This window comes from Pimephales promelas, chromosome 10 (genome assembly GCF_988280905.1).
Source record: "Pimephales promelas chromosome 10, fPimPro1.hap1.1, whole genome shotgun sequence".
Lineage (NCBI taxonomy): Eukaryota > Metazoa > Chordata > Actinopteri > Cypriniformes > Leuciscidae > Pimephales > Pimephales promelas.
In genome coordinates this window covers 1995991-2019365 of record NC_142778.1, presented here as the reverse complement: position 1 = coordinate 2019365, position 23375 = coordinate 1995991, and the positions used below count along the sequence as shown (strand labels likewise).

General features: G+C 34.9%; 1 protein-coding gene and 1 long non-coding RNA gene across 2 annotated transcripts; one reads left to right on the top strand and one right to left on the bottom strand.

Annotated features, from left to right (window-relative positions):
- Positions 1–35: 35 nt before the first annotated feature.
- On the bottom strand, positions 36–13370 carry esrrd (estrogen-related receptor delta). The gene is made up of 7 exons (XM_039690693.2): positions 13024–13370; positions 11280–11653; positions 7627–7743; positions 5529–5639; positions 5169–5330; positions 3441–3710; positions 36–1230 (listed from the first exon to the last, which is right to left on the bottom strand). Exons 1-7 carry the CDS (start codon positions 13077–13079, stop codon positions 986–988), a joined length of 1335 nt encoding a protein of 444 aa, XP_039546627.2. The 5' UTR covers positions 13080–13370; the 3' UTR covers positions 36–985.
- On the top strand, positions 4629–22709 carry LOC148977277 (uncharacterized). Its single transcript, XR_016169819.1, has 6 exons — positions 4629–4766; positions 5556–5647; positions 11273–11671; positions 22021–22093; positions 22224–22299; positions 22398–22709. It is a non-coding gene; the product is annotated as an uncharacterized LOC148977277 (long non-coding RNA).
- The last annotated feature ends 666 nt before the right edge of the window (positions 22710–23375 follow it).

Below are 23375 nucleotides of genomic sequence, written 5' to 3'. Positions count from 1 at the left end.
TTATCAATATTAGGAAAAAAAAACACTCTTGAAAATTCCCAAAAAATAATTTATTTCCATATAAATAACAGCAGATGTTCCACGTAATAAATTAGACAATAAATACAAAGGCTCCATAGCTTGACTGCAGACTATGTGTTACTGTGATAGTTTATGATGCTGATCGCTGGAACTGTTATGCAGAAACTGTTATGCGTCTTCGATATTATCCAAATTCCCAAGTCTAGACTGAAAAAAAACCTACAAAATTATATTAAAAAAAAAGAAAATTATTGATATATTGTAAAAAGCTAACAAAAAAAAAAAATTGGTCATCTAAATCGCCAACACCTTATAAAACAATAATCTCCACGAATTAATATCAAATAAATAGTAAAAGATTGTGCTTCAGCAAGACAGAGAGAGATATTAACCTCTCGTCTTCAAGTGCAGTTTAGCTGCCAAACTCCGAAGAGCTGCTTTTGTGTGTTAAACGTGACCTCTGACCTGTGTGTGACCCAGAGCCTTTTCATGAGGAGAGGGGAGTTAGGATTAAGGGCCCATGCAATTTTAGGCCCTCAGAGATCGATATTAGGCATGTTTCCACCGAAATTACCAAAACAATTTGTCTCAGGAACTTTTTGTTACCTCAGACCTGTTGCCGTGAAGTACCGTGAAGATTAGGCCATTAGTCTTACTAGTGATGCGCCTATACAGTGATTTCATCCTCTTAATTTAAGTTTAATATAGCCTGAAGGTCATTGTCGGTTCATTGGTCGTGTTAATTAAACTCCATTGTTGATTCGAATAGCAGCAAACAACTGTTATTGCACGCACCGCGACAGATAACAACGCTGCGTGGAGTCAACCAATCAAAATGCGGCATTAACTCGACAGACCAATCAGCATGTTCAGCGCTCAAGTCCCACCCCTACGAGTTATTTTTTTAAACGTAGTATTACTCTATCGGCGGCGCGCCTACTGGCTCAGTCCACAGTGTGCGAGTCTAGATGTTGGCGTCCAGCATCTCCAGGAAGAGTTTGTGCATGGGCACGCGTCCCTGCGCGTGTATCCGGCTGAAGCAGCGCGCGGCCCGGTGTGCGGTCTGTCGGAGCAGCGGCAGCGTCATGAGGAGTCTCCCGGCCCGGTGCGGCTCTGCCGGTCTCTGCGCGCTCTCGTACTCCTGAAGGGCCTCGTGGAGCCCGTCCTGGAAGCACTGAACTGCGTCTGCGCACTCCACATTCTCTGCGTCTGGAAGAAAACCATCGGCAAGGTCATTTACCACATCCGATTGAGTGTTAAATGCTCTATTGTGTTTGCCTAAAACTGTGCCGACTCCTATTGTTGATGTTTAATGGACTAACGCTAGAGCACAATAGTTTTCCCAGTCACTCGCATCTATTTGGAAAACCATCGGCAAGGTCATATACGACATCCGATTGAGTGTTAAAGTCAAGTTACATTTATTTATAACGCGTTTTTTTCCAATAGATATTGTTTTAAAGCAGCTTTACAGAGATAACAGGGAAATAATGCAACAAAGTTTGTTTCTAGAATAATAGCGCCACAGTCCACCTACCAGAAATACCACAGGAGTAGTTCACGTTTAAAAAAAACTTTTGCTGATAATTTACTCACCTCCATGTCATCCAAGATGTCCTTATCTTTCTTTCTTCAGTCGAAAAGAAATTAAGGTTTTTGATGAAAACATTCCAGGTTTTTTCTCCTTATAATGGACTTCAATGGGAACCAAACGGTTCAAGGTCCAAAAGACGGTTTCAGTGCAAACTGTTCAAAGGGCTTTAAACAATTCCAGACCATGAATCGTTCGTTTCATTCGTTGAATAAACCAAATGACTCGGAAAAAGATTCATTCATTTTGATAAACGAGTTCGAACAGGAGAGTCACGAACGCGCATCACAGAACAGAGCAAGGCGAGCATTTGAGCTTATAAAACTTTAACTTTGTTATTTATTTATTAAATGAGCGATCGTTTCGCTTGGTTAAACCCTTATTCATCGTCTGGAATCGTTTAAAGCCCTTTGAACAGTTTGCACTGAAACTGTCTTTTGGACCTTGAACCGTTTGGTTCCCATTGAAGTATATGGAGAAAATCCTGGAATGTTTTCATCAAAAACCTTAATTTCTTTTCGACTGAAGAAAGAAAGACGTGGACATCTTGCATGACATGGGGGCGAGTAAATTATCAGCATTTTTTTTTTAAAGTGAATTACTCCTTTAAGTAAGTTCAGTGATGATTCATTTTTGTTGCATAAAGTTATGAATTTAGTTCATTTATGTGTATGTAGCCACTCTGGAGAAAACCGTGATGTCATCGTCCAGCTCAGTTCAGTTCTCATATAATGGTGTTAATGCGGGCAGATCAATAATATTGTTGAATGTTAAAATAAATGTCCCCAACTAAGCAAGCCAAAGGCAACAGTGGCAAGGAACCAAAACTCAATCAGTGACAGAATGGAGAAAAACGAACGGCTCCTCTGGTCAACTAACAGGGTATTATGATTATGATTATGATTATGATTCAGGCAGCATTACAGGTCAGAGGAATATTTCCAGTTCAGAATATTTTCCAGTTCCATCTGGCTGAAGGTCGGAGTACGGAGACAAGTTTGTTGAGGATCAGTGCCGATGGCTGACACGCTGTTGTTTGCTTAAAACTGCGGCGACTCCTATTGTTGATGCTTAATGGACTAGAGCACATCTATTTGGTGTACGCTCTTCAGATCTTTCTGTGTCGAGAGCAAAAACAATAGTTTTCCCAGTGTTGTCTGACTGGAATCTGCCCTGTGGTCAGATGGAAGCTGGGAGACACGGCTAATGGTTTATTGATCTGTGCTCTGGACTGCTAGATCCCTATTGATTGTTTTTGAGTCTGAGACTGAAAATGGGAACTATATGAAGTAGAATGAATTGTTATCATGCAAACCAGATATAGAGAGTTTAAGAAATCCCTGGATGCCTCTTAAGCGTTATCAATACAACCATAAACGCATTTAAACCACTCTATTATTTAAAAAATGTTCGTACAGTGAAACTTCTGACATGCTGAATTTATATAATCATATACCCTATAAATAATCTTTCGATCTAAAAGACTTCAGTGCTTGAAATGGTTGTGTAAAATAATGTTATATTTTAACTATTATAATATGTATAATAATATAAATATACTGTAATATTATAATATTTTTTTCTGCAATTTTAGATATAGTTATATAATTAGATCATTAGCATTGTATAATAATATACAATTATAATAATGCATTTCTATTAATATATAGGTTTCTATTTTATATATATATATATATATATATATATATATATATATATATATGTGTGTGTATATAATTTTTATTATTATTATTTTTTAGCTTAATCCAAAAATAGCCTTTACATTGGAGCGTCTGTTGAAGTGTAGAGTTATTGGTCATATGTATACCTGAGTTGGCCAGAGCCATGGCTTTGAGCGTGAGCATCTCCTCCTGGCTCAGGCTCATCTGCTGGTATCTGACGGCCAGGTGTCGGAGAGCCGTGTAGAGGTCCGGCAGTCCCACGGCTCGGCTCTGGCTCTCGCTCAGGCGCAGGTTCTCCGCAAACTGAAGCTCGTCGGGCGAGGCCTGAGATCTCCACACCACGTTCAGGACCAGCGTCTCCATCCAGCCGCTCTGGAGCAAAGCCATCTGATCCACCAGAGACAGCCCAGAGAATCCTGACGCAGAGAGATGTGTTTAAAGGGATATATCAGGGCTGGCAAAGACAATTCAAGCACTACTTTCTTGGTTTTGAAGGACTACAATCAGAGATCTCACTTGTTAAATTATATCGTATCTATATATTATATCTTGTCAGCTGTCAAATGATAAATTGATATCTTTCAAATTCTAAAAAAGGCAAATGGATCACTAAAAATGAACAAAATGGTACACATAAAGTGCAGCAGATGAAAAAAGATCTCGCTTTCTTATTCAAACTTATTTTTTTCTCCTCATGAATATATGATTGACCTGAAGAGTGAAAGCTGAATCATATGCTTGGATATTTCGATTACGCTCATGGCCATGCGAAACGGCCCTTACAATATCAGACGGGCTGGAGCATTTATTTTGATTTTCATTTTATCAATACAATTAAGATACATTTTCACTTATATTTTCATTTTTTAATAATAAATACCTTTTAATAAATATGAATGTTTTCAAGGGTTTTCCAGGACTTAAATTTCAAAAAGTCAAATAAAAAATTGTCCTGTAAAAAAACGGTAAACTACCGGCAGCTGTGGTTGCCAGCATCATACCGTAACTATACGGTGTGTATTTAGCTGTTAATTTCAAAAACAGTAACACACCGTATTTTTACAGTATGATGCTGGCAACCACAGCTGCTTAACGTTTTTTTTAACGGATTATTTTTTTACAGTGTAATGCCCTTTTCACAGGATGTAAAATACATTTCTGATATCCCCTGAGTGTGTATGTGAATTTTTACCTCAAAATACCCCACAGATATTTTATAAAGCATGTTAAAGTTGTCACTTTTTGAGAGTTAGCAAAAACGCACCGTTTTGTGACTGGCCCTTTAAATGCAAATGAGCTGCTACTCCCGCCAAAATGGGCGGAGCTTCAAGAGCTCGTTTGTGTTGTTAGCAGCTGCGATTACCTCACGCAGACACACACTAAAATGTCAGAAACTGCTCTGCCTTTTATATTTAAACCGGAGTCAGTCAAAGATGGAGAGACTCAAGAAGAAGTGACAACATCTCTGAATGGTTAGTTGATGAATTTATGTTACTGATGTGGAGTTAACTATCTTAAATTAGCATATTCTTGTCATGTAATCTATACATAGCTGTTGTGAGACGCACACAGAGTGACTTTCGATTGCATGTGAAAAGATGGATGCTAAAGTTTGAGCTGACTCACAAATGTACTCTTATTAGACAACAATGTTGTGTAGTTTTACCAGCTGTTTGTTGTAGTCCTCAAAAAACGATTTCTTTAAAAGCAAATATCTCCCTTTGTTTTGAACTTGGAGTGTTGTAACTTTGCAGATGTTGTTTATGCCCAAACAGCAACATTACACACTAACTAAAGTCAGAAAAGTGAATCATAATTATCCACCCCTTGTATGAACCCTAATATATTGAGCACAGAAACATCTAAATGTGTACCTGGGATGTGTTTTGCCCAGCCAATCATAACCAGGAGCTCCCTGTTTAAAAGGTCACATAAGGTCATCAGTGTTTTAAGGTCACTGTCAGGGGTCGCGGGGTCAGGAGTGGCTCGCAGAGGAGCCGGTTCACACACCAGCAGCTGAGAGATCACCTTGTTTCCTGGATAGGAAAAGATGATGCTTTATTGATGAAGTTAAACCCTTAATCAGGTTAAATCCTCAACCACACATAATCCAATGACGACACTGTGTCTAATACTCAGAGTTATGCTCAGTCCCTCGCTGTTTTTGTTCATATTAAAGATCTACAAGTGGTTAGCAAAGGCTATTGTAATGAATGTTGTGTGGTGAGACTCACGGATTGGTTTGCTTGGATGTGTGTAAGGTGTTTTGGTGAAGAGAGAGAGTGCTGAGTCGGCTCTGCGCTTGTACTTCTGCCGGCCTCCTCTGACGCGGTCCATGCGCACACCTGGACAGGTACGGGGAAATCAACTCCTTATTTCAAGTAAATCAATAGTTTCTTCTTGTTTACTGTTCTTGTCAAGACATCTTTACTAAAACATAAAAGCAAAAATTTACAAACAAAACAGTCACTTCTTGGGAAATTGGCACAAAAAAAAAATCTGGAACAAAAATGAAAGTTGCGATCGGGGAACAAACTGCATGATATCTCGATAAAGCTGTCTTGATGTCTAGCGTGTTTGGGAACACACTTCTGGAGGGAATCAAACCAAATCATTCTGATCACAGACTTTGACTGAGGAGTTTCAAAACAACCAAACCAACATTTGAGATGCTGCCATGCAATTGGTCCTCTGGTTCGATCAGTTATCCAATCACAGCCTCCGCTGAGGCAAAGTCATGGGAGTTTTTGTTGCGCATCGACGGATTTATTCAGTGAATGTGTTTATGTGCCTCAATTGAGCGCATGTGTTTTTTATGCGCATTTTCAGAATTTATGCATCCAGAGTTTATTTATGCGACATCCCAAAATGCGAATATAAATCGGTGGATGGAAACACAAATCTGAGAGTGAAAATCTAATTTAAATCTGGAAAAAAAATGCGTATATGCAAAACAAAGAAACCTATGGAAGCTTGTTTCTGTAGGTTTCTAATGGAAAAAAAGAAAAAAAAAATGTATTCTAAAAATAAAAATTCTGACTTTATATTTCGCAATTCTGACTTTATATCTCGTATTCTAAAAATAAAAAAATGCGAATTTTAATCTCACAATTGCAAGATATGAAGTCAGAATTGTGAGAAAAAAAGTCGCAATTGTGAGAAAAAAAGACAGAATCACAATTCTGACTTTTTTTCTCACAATTGGGAGATCACATCTTGCAATTCTGACTTTATAACACATAATTGCGAGTTTATCTCGAAATTCTGACATCTTTTCTCAGAATTGTGAGATATAAACTCGCAATTGCGAGTTATCAGGCCAATTCTAAGGAATAGTTTATATCAATCAATTCTGACTTTATAACACGCAATTCTCTGACTTTATATCTCGTAATTCTGACTTTATATCTCACAATTCTGACTTTATATCAATCAATTTTGACTTATATCAATCAATTCTGACTTTATATCTCGCAATTCTGACTATATATCTCGCAATTCTGACTTTATATCTCGCAATTCTGACTATATATCTCGCAATTCTGACTTTATATCTCGCAATTCTGACTATATATCTCGCAATTCTGACTTTATATCTCGCAATTTTGACTTTATATCTCGCAATTCTGACTTTATATCTCACAATTCTTACTTTATATCTCGCAATTCTGACTTTATATCTCGCAATTTTGACTTTATATCTCGCAATTCTGGCTTTATAACGCGCAATTCTGACTTTATATCTCAGAATTGCGAGATATAAAGTCAGAATTGCGAGATGTAAACTCGCAATTGTGAGAAAAAAAGTATTGCGAGTAAAAAGTTTTTTATTTTTCATTCTGTCACGGAAAGAATCTTCCATAGAAACTTTATTACATAAAATGAATATTAAATATTTAAGATTGTGTTCAATATCAATATAAGCAATGACATTTTATTTATTAACAACTAGGAAATAACAATGCAAATAACTTATTAAATCTTAGTTAACTTCAACATTTATTTATTTATCAAATCCAAAGTTGCATCAGTTTATATTATTTAATGGACCGGAGCTAACATGAACAAACAATCAACAGCTGTCTTTAATTTACCAACGTGAATAATTAATAAATACAGTAACAAATGTAGATAATGGAGGCTTAACGTAAAATGTACGATAGATGCTAATATTTTTAGAAATATCGCATAACAAAATGAGCTTTTCCGCTAGTGTGGAATACAGTTTATGTGCACAGGTTATTTGCACTCATGCACAGCAAACCTCTCAAGCTAAAATAGAAGTCATAGCATTGTTGAAATGTAAAAGTGTGATGTTAGAGAGGAACTGACCCTCTCTCATCATGCCGGCACGCAGGCACTTCTGAAAACGACAGGCTTGGCAAGACTTCCTCCGTCTCTTGGTGATCTCGCAGTCATTTACCACAGGACAACTGTACTCGATGTTTCCTGAAACACCAACAGACCCAACTCTAGTTATATCCCGCGTAGTGCTTTACACATTTACTTATAAATGTCACACCATAGGACACATTTACAGTACTGTCGAGTGAAAAACGTTAACAAAACATGTGAAGTCATGGACAAAATGAGTGAAACTGCAGTTTTCATACTTAATAAATATATGTATTTTTTCTTAAAAAGTTCTAGTACTTTTTCTTGGCCACATGCTCTGAATACTTCTACAATCTACACGTCGTTTGTGGATTATTAATAAAAAGCAGAACGTCATGAGAGTGAGATGCTATTTATTTGTTTAATCAAACATGAAGTCCATTTGTTCCCCGCTTCACAAGCTGAGCTTTCACACAGAAATCCATAGACAGAGTCCAGACAGAGTTCAAATATTGATTTAGCACTGCCTCATAATTTAATAGTCATATAGCAAGAAGTAGAAAGTTTGTGTTTTCCCAGAGGCGAGTGTATTGACGACTGTTCGACACACATTAATGCCCAGAGAAGCAAATCCTGGAACTTTCCACAGTTAAGTATGATCAATAGATGTGTGTAAAACACTGACAAGACTCTGTGTGAGTCGAGCATCCATTATGTGATTGAACTCTTTATCAATATATTGATATGTTAACACACACACATACACACCGCTTACACTTGAACTCTGTCTGCCCAAGGCCAAAGCCAATACAAATCATCCATCTGTCAGAAACATAATTGTGTGTATATATATATATATATATATATATATATATATATATATATATATATAACAGGCAAAAGTTTGGAAACATTCGTATTTTTAATGTTTTTGAAAGAAGTCTCTTATGCTCATCAAGCCTGCATTTATTGGATCAAAAATACACAAAAAAAACAGTAATATTATTTTAAATGCACTGTAAAAATGAATGCGCTTTATCTAATAAATAAAATTGTGGCAACAGATTACAAGCAATATTATTAATTAAATTCATTTAAAGTTAACCATTTAAAATGAGTCAAGTTTACAGCCAAAAATTAAAAAAAAAAAAAATTCTAAATAACAGACAGACGTCAAAGATTAATTAAGAACATTGAAGACACTGATGTTAACAAGCAGAATTACTGACGGAGAAAACCGTCATTTTAAAACAAACACCGATCACCATAATGGTGACTTAAATGTATGTTTTTGTTTGTTTGTTGTTGTTGTAAGTTTTACTCATTTTAAATGGTTAACTTTTAAGGAAATAATTCGATTAATTATTACTCAATTCTAATTTCTTAAATTTAATTAATAATATTGCTTTTAATCTGTTGCCACATTTTTTTTTTTTGATTATAATGCGTATTTGTTTTTACAGTGAAGTTATTACAATTTAAAATATTGGTTTTCTAATTGAATATAGTTTTTAAATACAATTTCCTCATCATTACTCCAGTCTTCAGTGTCACATGATCCTTCAGATATCACTCTAATATGATGAATCATTATCAATGTTGGAAACAGTTGCTTAATATATATATTTTTTTTAACCTGTGATACTTTTTTCTGGATTCTTTGATCAATAAAAAGGCAAAAAGAACAGCATTTATTTAAATTAGACAATCTTTTGTAACAACATACACTAATGTTCAAAAGTTTGGGATCAGTATTTTTTTCTTTCTTTTATAAGAGAAATTAATACTTTTATTCAGCAAGGATGTGTTAAATTGATTAAAAATTTTCTTCTTTAATGATGATTTTTATCAAACTTGTATATTTAAGTTCAGTAATTTCACTTAAATAACAATTAATAGGTAATTATCATTGCCATTTAAGTGAAATTACTGAACTTAAGCTTGATAAAAATGATCATTCTAGAAGAAAATTTCAAATTGCACTTAGAGTCTTTTGCGTCTGAACTCTTCATATATACATACATACATTTTCAAAAGATGTATAGATAATATCCTTGCCATTATTCTATTTATAAAAAAATATTTTTTTTTATCATTAACTTTTTTTAAATATTTTATAAATAATATATAAAATAATTGGCAACAGTTCTATCTTTCAGTACCTCAATTACTTTGTATTATTTGGTTACACTTTATTTCAAGGTGTCTATGTTACAGTGCATTATGCATTAAAGTACTGAGTAGTATGCATAAATTATAGTTATTACTACAGTAACTACAAGTAACAAAATTGTAAAATAAAGTGAACCTTATTTAAAACCACCAAAATAACCCAAAGCATGTCAAATGTATTGAGCTGGGCTTCTGAGGTGCTTTGATTAAAACAGCACACACTGAGTCTTCACACACCAATCAATGTCAGACAGATAGTTAGCTCGTGTAATATTGATCATTGCACGCATTCATTAACAGCATAAGCCCCTCTCACACACACACCAACACTCATTTTCATTATTAAGTTACTAATTAGCATTATGCATTGTCATATACTGTATGTTCATACTGTTTCATGATTTGTAATCACATTTTTTTCTTTTGTCAAATCAACTTAAATATTTTATGAAGTTCATATAACATAATATTTTGAGTTTCTGATGATTAAATTAATCTACTTCATTGTATTAACTCAATTTTTACATTTCAATGAACTTTACATTTCAATTTTTTAGGCAACCAGGTTATTTCATTTTTTTAAGTTAAACCAACAATATTTGTCTTGTGAATGTAACACATTATTTTACAGTGTCCTTGTTACACATGTTACATGTAGTTACTATAACTATGTATTATGCATAATTGCATTCAACTAACCCTGATCCAAACCATAACCCTATAGTAAGTACATAGTTAATTATTAGTACTTAAAGGAGTAGTTCACTTTTAAAAAAAACTTTTACTCACCCCCATGTCATCCAAGATGTCCAAGAAATTAATAGATTGTTCTCCATATAATGGACTTCAATGGGAACCAAACGGTCCAAAGACAAAAGACTCGTTTATCAAAATGAACGAACCTTTTTTCATGTCATTTGGTTCATTCAACGTTGACTCGGTAAAAGATTCGTTCATTTTGATGAACGAGTTCAAACAGGAGAGTCACGAACGCGATCACAGAACAGAGCAAGCTAAGCTTATAAAACTTAAACTTTTTTTTTTTTTTTTTTTTTAAATGAGCGATCGTTTCGAGATGAAATGAGACCCTTATTTATCGTCTGAAATCCTTTAAAGCCCCTTGAACAGTTTGCACTGAAACTGTCTTTTGGACCTTGAACTGTTTGGTTCCCATTAAAGTCCATTATATGGAGAAAATCCTGGAATGTTTTCATCAAAAACCTTAATTTCTTTTCGACTGAAGAAAGAAAGACATGGACATCTTGGATGACATGGGGGCGAGTAAATTATCTGCAAAAGTTTTTTTAAAGTGAACTAATCCTTTAATGTATAATTACAGTGTAACAACGACGCCTTAAATAAAGTGGGTTACACTTAAAAAGTAATTGGGGTTAGTTGCATGTAATTTAGTGTCATTACTATGGTAAATATGTAACAAGTGTACCCACTTTTTGTGTTTTTGTGGGTGCAGTGCTTACCTTGAATGGTTCTTTTGAAGAAGGCCTTGCACGCCTCGCAGGACGCGACGCCGTAGTGGTACCCGGACGCGAAGTCTCCGCACACCAGACACAGGCGCTTGGGCCCGGGGTTCAGCGAGGGGATGAAGTCGCTGAGGAGAGACTCTGTGTGTCCCGTCGGGTGGAAGAGCGCCGGGGCGCTGGTGCTGGAGATTGAGCTGGAGCTCACCGGCGAGTCCGGGTTCAGAGACGGGTTTCGGGAGAACACGCTGTAGCCGCTGCTGTCCGACGCGCTCCCGGGGCTGACCAGGCCGAACGACGGGCTCAGCGGGTCGGCTTTGAGCGCCGCGTCGGTCGGGGACGGCGGGTCATCCGAGGTGGACGGATCCAGAAGGCTGATGAGGATTGAAACGGTTAGATTGTCACTACATTTATACTGAACTAAGAGCTTTAACATATTGGTAACACTTTACGTCCTTGTTGCATTTGTTACATATACACTGTAAAAATGTACATGCTTTATCTAATCAAAAAAAATTGTGCAATATTATTAAATAAATTTAACAAATTAGAATTAAATGATAATTAATCAAATTAATTCCTTAAAAGTGAATCATTTGAAATGAGTAAAACTTACAACAACAACAACCAAAAAACATAAATTGAAGTCACCATTATGGTGATCGGTGTTTGCTTTAAAATGACGGTTTTCTCCTTCAGTGATTCTGCTTGTTAACATCAGGTGTCTTCAATGTTGGCAATATAAAATAAAGATAATATAAAATAATTCATCTCTGACGTCTGTCTGTTAGTCAGTTATTTTTGTAAATTTTTTTGCTGTAAACTTTACTCATTTTAAATGGTTAACTTTTAAGGAATAATTATTACTCAATTCTAATTTGTTAAATTTAATCAATTTGCCACAATTCTATTGATTAGATAAAGCACATTTATTTTTACAGTGTACTATATTAATAACAGTGACACTTTATTTTGAGGTGTCATTGTTGCAGTGTAATTATATATTTAAGCAACTACATGTACTTACTATTAGGGTTAGTTAGTTAATTTACATGCATAATTTACTGTTATTGCTATGGTAAGTACATGTAACACATGTTACAAGGACACTAAAATAAAGTGTTACCATAATAACTATAAATTATGCATATGCAACTAACCATAACCCTATAGTAAATAGTAAATACACTCACTTTATTAATACTACTCAGTGTTGTGTAATCTGAATATTAATAATTAACTACATGTACTCATTATAGAGTTAGGATTAGGGTGTAATTATGAATCTTTTGTAGTTATCACTACAGTATGTAATGTTACAAGGAGACTGTAAAATAGTTTTGCAATAAAAAGTGGAACCAAAATATTTTGATTAGTATGACACACTTTAAAAATGAATGTTGTGCCACTTTTATATATATAGCTAGCAAAACTAAATGATGCCAAAACATGCATAAAGAATACATAAATTCTAATCAAAATCATTATAAATTAATTATTGCACAGCTAACGAACATTATCATGCCAGTGAAGATACATTTCACAGGAAAGAATTGTCATATGTTGTAATGACATACTCAGCCCATTAAAACATTCAAATCAAAGAGTTGCAAAAGCGGTGACTAAAAAAAAATCTAATTATGCTGAATTTATGATGTGGCTATAAGCATTATTACTGTTTCAAAGATACCAATGAAGCGTTTTCTAGTTGGGTTCGGGTCAGTAATGATGGTCCTCCACTTACTCGTGCTGGTTCAGGAACTGGAAGTTCTCGCTCAGGCAAAAGTCCTTCAGGTCCATCACTACTTTCCCCAGGGGTTGTGCGTCTGCGAGCGCGATCTGAACGGGACGAGACTGAGAGAGACTGAACAGGACATCAGGGGGAGCGGGTTTATTTAAGGGATGCTCGGGCTGGGAGGAGTCAGCCTGTCTAATCCAGATGCATGTGATTAAAACCCTATTGATGGATTCTCATAACTGACAGGTCAAATCCTCGAAAACGACAAGCAGGCCAACTGCGAATCACTCGACCAATGCGAAACAACACATTTGCTGGATCCCTTCTAACGGAGAGCTATTTAGATACAATCATGAAGCAGTGATTGCTCATTTTCATCATTTTTAGGCTACTGAAGTTTTCAGATACTCAGTGTTGTGTGTAAATACATATAAAGACATTCCTTCTCTGCAGTTGACTGCAAACACCAACAAACCACTCCCGCAACATCAAGTCTGCTTCATTTCCTTGTTTCCACTGTTGACCCTCAAAACAGCCGCTAATTTGAGCTCTCGGACTGGAATTACAGGATCTCGGAGGGGGTTCGGCCAATCACACGCCGAGAATATTTCAGCTACTACAATAAGACCTTTACGTTGAATTATTGGTAACAATTCATTTTGCAGTTACACATTACTGTAGTAATACGTATAAATGATGCGTCATTACATGCAACTAAACCCGGTGACACTTTATTTTACAGTATCATTGTTGCACGTTACTGTAGTTTTATTAACTAAATTATGCATAATAACATGCAACTAAACCTGGTGACACTTTGTTTTACAGTATCATTGTTACACGCTACTGTAGTTTTATTAACCATAATTACATGCAACTAATCCTAACTCTAACTCTGTAATTATTATTACTTAAATGCATAATTACATGTTAACACGGACACCTTGAAATAAAGTATAACCACAATATTTTACATGGTAAAGAGTGTTTTGAGGAAGAGAAACAATTAACATAATGCATTAGCCCACATATGAAATGAATATTTTTATAGCATTTATTAATCTTTTTTTAATGTTAGCTAATAGAAATACAGCTACTTTTTTGCTCATGTTAGTTCACAGTGCATTAAGAAATGTTCAGGGTTATTATCGTTAACTAAACATATTAAAAAAATTGTCTAACGCTGAAGTAAAGTAAAATATAAATATCAGTTGAAAAACTTTGAAATTTTTTACCGAAAAAAAAAGACTAAAACTACCTTAAATTGAATTAAAGCGAAACAGCAATCTTAAATAATAATAATAAAACAATAATAAAATGCACAAAATAATGTTTAAAAAAATGCTATTTCAACAGAGGAATAAAACTAAAATATCACTGCTAATGTTGATTTTAAAAGTCTATTATAAAATGAATATTAGTAGGCTACTGTAGAAGGATTGTGCATTTATTTTACAGTATCATTGTTGCACGTTACTGTAGTTTTATTAACTATAAATTATGCATAATTATATGCAACTAACCCTAAAATATAACCCCAATTCTAACTCTAACTCTGTAATTATTATTACTTAAATGCATAATTACATGTTAACACGGACACCTTAAACAATATTGCACTAAAGAGTGTTTTGAGCAGGAGAAACAATTAACATAATGCATTTTCCCACATGGACTAACAATATGCAATGAATATTTTTATAGCATTTATTAATCTTTTTTTAATGTTAGCTAATAGAAATACAGCTACTTTTTTGCTCATGTTAGTTCACAGTGCATTAAGAAATGTTCAGGGTTATAATCGTTAACTAAACATATTAAAAACATGTCTAACGCTGAAGTAAAATAAAATATAAATATCAGTTGAAAAACTTAGAAAAGCACTGAAATTTTTAATAGAAAAAAAAGACTAAAACTACAACTGAAATTAAAGCTAAACAGAAATAATAATTTTAATAATGATAATAAAACAATAATAAAATGCACATAAAATAATGTCTAAAAAAAGGAATAAAACTAAAATATCTCTGCTAATATTCATTTTAAAAATGTATTATTAAATATTAAAATGAACATTAGTAGGCTACTGTAGAAATATTGTGCATTATTAGTAACTAATTTCAGCAAATAAAACATTATTGTAAAGTGCATTCTGGTCAGAGTCGATCAATCTATCAGTGTTAAATCTACACGACCGCACGTACTCGGTCCAGTGTGTGTGTGTGTGTGTGTGTGTGTGTTTGAGTGCAGCTGTGAGATGTTCAGTCAGTAGGTCAGGATTTGTGGCGATTACTGATGCTGTAAAAGTGCTGAGCTTCAGTGTTCAGCTGCACACACACACACACACACACACACACGCACACACACTTCACAGTGAGTGACTGTTATTACTGTCTCTGTGATGCAATAGACTCGTGTCGGAGGAACATTATCACTGCATTATACTACATTCAAATGATATTATCAGCACAGTTTCAGTGACAAGTTGAAATATTGAACTTCAGACGTTTGTTTATAAGCTGACGATCGTGCAGTCACATGATCAGTGCCACCAATTTGATTTAGTAACGTAGTATCTGAAATGTTTCTCATAATGTAATCGTCACAGAAAAAAGATGCAGTCTTAATCTATTCATTAAAAATTCAACAAATAAATAAAAAACATAAACACTTGGATTAATTAGGGGAAAAACTCCCAATTTGTCTACAATATGATGAAAATGTGCTAACAACATGCTAATTTGTGCTAGCAATGTGTTACAACAAGCTAATTCATGTTAGCAATAAGGTAAAACATGTTAGCAACATGTTAAAACATGTTATAATGCTATCAAAATGCTAATTGAAATGTGCTAGCAACATGTTATTATAAGGTTAGCAATATTTTAAAACATGCTAGCAAAATGTAAAATGATGTTAACAATAAATTAAAACATGTAGAAATGCTTAAACATTCTAGAAATGCAACAGAAAACATGATAATGCTAAAAATACAAGCTAAAATATGCTATCAAAAATAAATAATATTAATACACTGAAATGTGCTAGCAACATGCTATTATAAGGCTAGCAATATTAAAACATGCAAGCAAAATGTTAAATAATGTTAACAATGAATTAAAACATGTAGAAAATTGCTAAAACATTCTAGAAATGCTAAGAATGAAATAAAAAAATGCGAATGCTAAAAATACGTTAAAATATTCTATACAACATATAAATAATATTAATACAATGACCACTGTCCTGGGCAACAATGTAGTATAACTGATCATGCGCTCATGTGGGAAACCTGATTTATAATATTTGTATAGTTAATGAAAATTTCATCAAAAAAAAAAAAAAAAAAAGGCTTTGGTCAGTAGGCTAGTACTATACTCAGTACTTAAATGTATATTTACAACACAGACACCTTATAAAGTGTAACCTAAACTTTTTATGTATGTAATAGTTGCCAAGTTGACATTTCTCATTATAATTTAGTTTAACGTTACGTACTACAATAACTTAACTGAACTAAAATCAATAAAAACCACATAGAAATTAAAATCTAATTAAGACTAATTTAAAAAGATACAATTATCTTGAAAATATTAATATAAACTATAACAGTATATGCATGGCTCTTATTTTATTTGTCTGCAGTCAATATTTTCCCTTCCATGTTATTTATTATTATTTACATATTTATTATTATTTATTAAATAGCATGAAATAGGTTAATATACAATCAGATGGTCGTTATCAGAGAATAAACACGACCTGAACAGCTGCACATTATGCATTATTACAGCATCTTATGTCCTTTCAACAACAACATAGGACCGTGATCTGTGGGCTACTCATATCTGTTTGCTGAGGAGGATTAGAGCTCTTCCTAGAAATATTCAGGTGTGTGATGCAGTGAGATGTTGACCCTGTTTCACAGTGTTACAGAACACTGACCCATTTCTGCCCGGTGCAAGCCTGGTGTCCATCTCAGGTGAGAGGATTAGCGTCTAGGCCGGCGAGTGACACCTGTCCCGGTCCCCACAGGCCTTAATCCAGGGAAAGCCTCCTCAGCAACTATTGGAGGAGACCATTCGCTTGGGCAAACATCTAGTGCGAGTGTTCACACACACACACGCCATAATCGCTTTCCATAGCCCATCATGCAAATGTACGAGATCAATGACGCAGCGCTTCTGTCTCCAAACATCTATAGTGCGAGTGTTTTCACACACACACACACACACACACACACACAGGAACTATGATGTGGCACTTCTGACTCCACAGTTGATGAAGCGTGGCAGTGTGTGTGACATCAGGCTGTGTGTTCTTCTCCTGCAGTCTCATGTTGAGAGAGGCTGGCTAATCTCACTAAACCATCATTCTTACACACTCCAACAAGAGACGCAGGCGCGTACTGAAACTCACCTCGGGTCAATAAACACAGAAACCCAACAGAAATGACAGAACCCAGAAACGAAAACAATAAATTAATGATAATGTGATATATTTATGATAAAACATATAATGTACAATAATATATCATACAACGTTCAAAAGTTTGCTATAACTTTTTTGAAGGAAATTTCTTCTGCTCACCAAGGCTGTATTTAATTTGATTCCACACTGACCAAATGTGGGCTGGATATGCTAGCAATGCGTTAAACATGTTAGAAACAAGCTAAATTGTTAGGATCATGCTAGCAATGTGCTAAACGTGTTAGAAACATGCTAAAATGTTAGCATGCTAGCAGTGCGTTAAACAAGCTAAAAAAAGATGCAAAAATTTTAGGATCATGCTTGCAATGTGCTAAACATGTTAGAAAAATGCTAAAATGTAAGGATCATGCTAGCAGTGCATTAAACAAGCTAAAAAAGATGCTACAATTTTAGGATCATGCTAGCAATATGCTAAACATGTTAGAAACATACTAAAATGTAAGGGTCATGCTAGCAGTGCTCTAAACATGTTAGAAACATGTTAAAATGTTAGGATCATGTTAGCAGTACATTAAACAAGCTAAAAAAATGCTAAAATTTTACGATCATGCTAGCAATGTGCTAAACATGTTAGAAACATACTAAAATGTGAGGGTCATGCTAGCAATGTGCTAAACATGTTAGAAACATGCTACAATGCTAGCAGTGCGTTAAACATGTTAAAATGTTAGGATCATGGTAGCAATGCGCCAAACATGTTAGAAACATGCTAAAATGTAAGGATCATTCTAGCAATGCGCTAAACATGTTAGAAACATGCTAAAATGTAAGGATCATGTTAACAATGTGTTAAACATGCTAGAAATATGCTAAATTTAGGACCATGCTAGCAATGTGCTAAACATGTTAGAAGAAACTAGCTAAAATGTTAGGATCATGCTAGCAATGTGCTAAACATGTTAGAAACATGCTAAATTGTAAGGGTCATGCTAGCAAAATGGAAAATAATGTTAACGTGTTAAAACTAACAACATGCTAAAACATTCTATAAACATGCTCGTAAAATCACTCCAGAAAAATTACTCCAGTCTTCAGTGTCACACGATCCTTCAGAAATCACTCTAATATGTTGAGTTGATGCTCAAGAAACATTTCTGATTATAAGCTTTAGATTAGTAGTTAATTTAGTTAGTTTATAACTTTTTATTACTTTTTAAAATTATGCCTATATAGTTTATTTTTTCCTGCTTCATAATTTTGTTAAAAAAATGTAGAAATAGTGATATTATTTACATTGAAGTACAGTTCCATCATGGTAGTTTTTTTAATGGTAATGGTATTTTCATAGTAGCATATATATATATATATATATATATATATATATATATATATATATACATACTGAACAAAATTATAAATGCAACACTTTTGTTTTTGCCCCAATTTTTCAACTCAAAGATCGAACACTTTTTCTATATACACAAAAGGCCTATTTCTCTCAAATATTGTTCACAAATCTGTTTAAATCTGTTTGTGAGCACATCTCTGTTGATAATCCATCCAAGATAATCCAAATATAGTTTATTAGTTTTTATTACTTTTTAAATTTTGCCTATATAGTTTTTTTTTTTCTGTGCTGCTTCAGAAATTTGTTGAAAAATGTAGAAAAAGTGATATTATTTGAAGTACAGTTCCATCATGGTAGATGGTAGTTTTTTTAATGGTAATGGTATTGTCATGGTGGCATGATTTAAAAAAAAAAAAAAAATTTATATATATATATATATATATATATATATATATATACACATAGATAGATTTTATATATAAGTATATATATATATATATATATTATATATATATAATCTATCTATGTATGTATGTGTATATATGTGTGTGTGTGTGTGTTTTATTTTATTATTACTTATGACCCAGACATTTCTTTGTGAGATTCACACACCAGCACAACCGCAGTGCTAAATGTTCTCCCGTGTCAGATTTATCCATCACTGTAACCACAGCTTGTAAATCGATGATTGTGTCACTCATGGTGACGTAAGTGGAAACTTAACTGAATCCGAAACTCTGACCTACAATTACACCACAAACATTCGGCAGCCAATTCAGATTTGGCATCTCTGTGTTTGTGTTTGTGTGTGTGTGTGAGTGTGTGAGTGCACTCATGCCAGTCCAGTTCAGGCTGTGTTTAAAGTGAACACAGTCGAGGACTGTCAACAAAGGAGGATCAGAGGAAGTTTCCGGGGAAAACTGAAATCCTCCACTACAGCGTTGGCTGTAACTCGAGCCGCTGTGAAGTGAAAGCTGATATTCCGCTGGTCAGTGCAATCCACCGAAGTACATTAGGAGCGAAGTGAACCCTTTTAATCGGCTTGGGTGTGTGATGTGGGCGGATTGGCCTATAAAAGGTATTATGAGCTGGATTCATATAAACACTAGGCATATTAGGACCACACAGAGATAAGCTGGTTACTCAAACAAAGCTTGTGAAGCAGAGAGAAACTGCCTGAGAAATTAACAACAATGGGATTTTAATTATGTCAGACATATTTAGGGTTCAGTCTCGGAAAGGGAAAACTGATCTAACGCCGGCTGGAAATTAAATAGGCCATATTATGTCAAAATCTGTACAAAATGCTTAAATGTTGATTATTTTCCCCATATTCTCCATTGTTGCGGCTCCTCTCTTCCCAGTCTGTCAGTTACGCTCTGTTTACTTCCTGTCTCTATGAAGCCCCTCCTTCTGAAAAGCACACTGTGCTCTGATTGGTCGTGCGCTTTGAGTGTGTTTGGAAAATGTCCCGCCCCTTTCCATAACTGCCAGTTTAACACACTACTAACAAACTCAACCAGGCCCCGCCCTTTTATTCTGCGCATTAATTTTTATGATGAGGAATATTGTGACTTGTTGAATATTCGGACAAGCCTGATTGGTTTTCAGAAAGCATAGCAACAAAGAAACACTTAAAAAAGGAAAAACGTGTGCAAATATATTTTCAAACAGCTTCATCACAGGAGATATCAAAAACGTACACATAAAAATATGTAACAAACATCTGAGACGTGTTAAAACTGTACAATAGCAGTTGTGTGAAACCCCACAGATACAGTGCATTGTGTTGCGTGACGGACAGAAGAAAACAAATGGCAGAAGAAGAGATTTTACAGTATCAAATGGTAACATGGTGAGATTCTATGACAAAAAATAATTCATGTAAATATATTTATATATAGTATACATGGAGTTGCCTTCATTGATATGGATGTATAAATATGAAGAATTAAAATGTGACAGACTTCTGGCTTGCGTTCGAGTCCAAACAATGAAAAAGACCAGGTCATGTACATTTAGCATATCGTTTTTCCGTTTTAGTACAACATCATTGAGTCTTGTGTGTGTAACACGTATTAGACTTTTGGATATACACACAGGTATTGTCAATAAAGTCATAAAATAAACAATTTACAGCAATGTGGCGGGAAAAGTCTCTAAGTCCAGCGTTTACACCGATCAGGCGAGGATGCAGTGGTTGGGTCTTCGAGACATGATGAAACCCCTGAGACACACACACCTGTACGAGCCCTCGGTGTTCACGCAGCGGGCGTTAATGCAGTCGAGTGTGTCTTCCTCCTCACACTCATCCACATCTACAGTCAAACAAACACACAGCTGCATCTTTAATCGCTTGTGGAAAATTAAACAGCTCTGTTTTTAAACACAACAGCACATGTGATTGGTTACAGGAGAAGTGCACTGATAATTTACTCTCCCACACAAGATGTCCATGCCTTTCTTTCTTCAGTCGAAACGAATCAGAATCCAGAGTTTTGAGAAGATTGGAGAAACTCAAAATTTCGGCCCCCGAAAAAAACGACAGTGGTACCCCTTTTAGTTTTTTCGGGGGGCGAAATTTTGAGTTTCTCTGATCTTCTTGAAAATGGAGGCTCTAGACCCTTCCAGAGCTGAGATATTGAGATCCCACATAGCATTTATGCCATTATAAATATCTCAATGTCTCAGCTCTGGAAGGGTCTACAGTCTCCATTTTTGCACTCAGGTCTAAGTCCCATGGCCCTCTATCAGAATCCAGAGTTTCAAGAAGATTGGAGCAACTCAAAATTTCGATCCGAAAAAAACGACAGTGGTACCCCTTTCGTTTTTTTTTTTTTTTTTTTTGTGCGAAAAAATTAGTTTCTCCAATCTTCTTGAAACTCTGGATTCTAAAAAAGAGGGCCATGTGACTTACACCTGAGTGCAAAAATGGAGGCTCTAGACCCTTCTAGAGCTGATATTGAGATATTGAGATCCCACGTAGCATTTATCCCATTATAAAAATAGTGAGTTTGTGGGATCTCAATATCTCAGCTCAGGAAGGGTCTAGAGCCTCCATTTTTGCAAGTAACTAAACATGTTATATTTAATTTGTCCCTTTTTAGTGTTGATATATTGAGGAACATTTAAGTTGGATTAAAAGTGAGTTAACACATCAACCTCAGCATGTAGGCTAAATGCAGTGTTGAGCTCATAATGTGAATCTTGTCTGTATGTTACAGGGACAGAAGAACACGCGTGTTTATCCGGTGGAGAGAGGTTCATGATGCTGAATGCTGTCATGGAAGGCTTTGAGTGAGTATACTGCAGAAATGGATAACAAAATCTATTAAATCTTAAGTTGTAGTTTATTTGAATTATTGTAAATTCAAGTAGAGAAATTACAACACTTTTCTGAGTCTTGATTTCTGTGCATTTGCTGCAGAGCTTTTGTGGTGGAGCAAGACCTGCAAGGAAAGATGATGGCAGCATTTGTTTTTGGGATTTTACTCAAATATAAAGTAAGGTTATTTTTAATATATAAATCAAATGACATTGTGAGTTAAAATGACTGCTTTTGTATAATGTTTGTGCATTTTTGGATCTGAAATGTCTGCAGACTGGTGTGAGCACTGAGGATGAGGAGCCCAGAGCTGAATCCTGGAAGTGGTGCCATGGATGAGACCCTCCATCACTCCACCTGTCTTTACGAGACCGTCTATCTCTCCACCTGCCCTTATTGCCTCAGATTGTGAAGCGCAGCGCAGCAACAAGCTCTGGGAAGAAGGCACAGTCCCCTCTGGTGAATTCATCAGAATAAAGCTGCAGAATGGGAACCGCTGTGTTGAGTTGGCAGTATGTGGTGTTCAGCACCTGTAAATACATGCTTTTAGTTTGAATAAAGCTTTGTTTCATGTGTTGTTGACTTGTATATGCAATTGTTTATTGTGATGGTTACTTTTATTTGTTCTTTTACTCATTTATTCATTTTTCTTATTGTTGTCAGTATATAAAATATAATTATTGAATTAATGTATGCATTAATTCATCGATTGACTGACAATTGAGATGTTTCACTGCATTTAGCAATATAAATGTATGCATGCATAACTGTCATATGAGAAAACAAATGACTTTTTGCTTGTTATATTAAATTATATTTTTAGTAAATAAAAAGTTTTATAATTAAGTATTGGTCAGTATTTAATATTATTATTTTCTTTAAGTTTTGGGGTGGGCTAACAATGCAATTCATTTTGAGGTAATATTAATTTTTAAGGAGTGATAATTACATTTTTTCAAGTATAAAATCAACAGTTTTCTCCAAAAGAGATCTTCAAGCAGCTGCCCGTCTCCTTTGTGCAGACATTACAAACGCATAGGAAAACTGCTCTAGGTTGTGCTGTCGAGTCACTGATGTTATGAAGTGTTAGTGCACCCGTCGCTCATATAATTTAAACTTATAAACTTATGACATACAAGATCATGGAAAGATACCGTAACAGTCATGAGTGCAAAAATGGAGACTCTAGACCCTTCCTGAGCTGAGATATTGAGATCCCACGTAGCATTTATCCCATTATAAATATCTCAATAT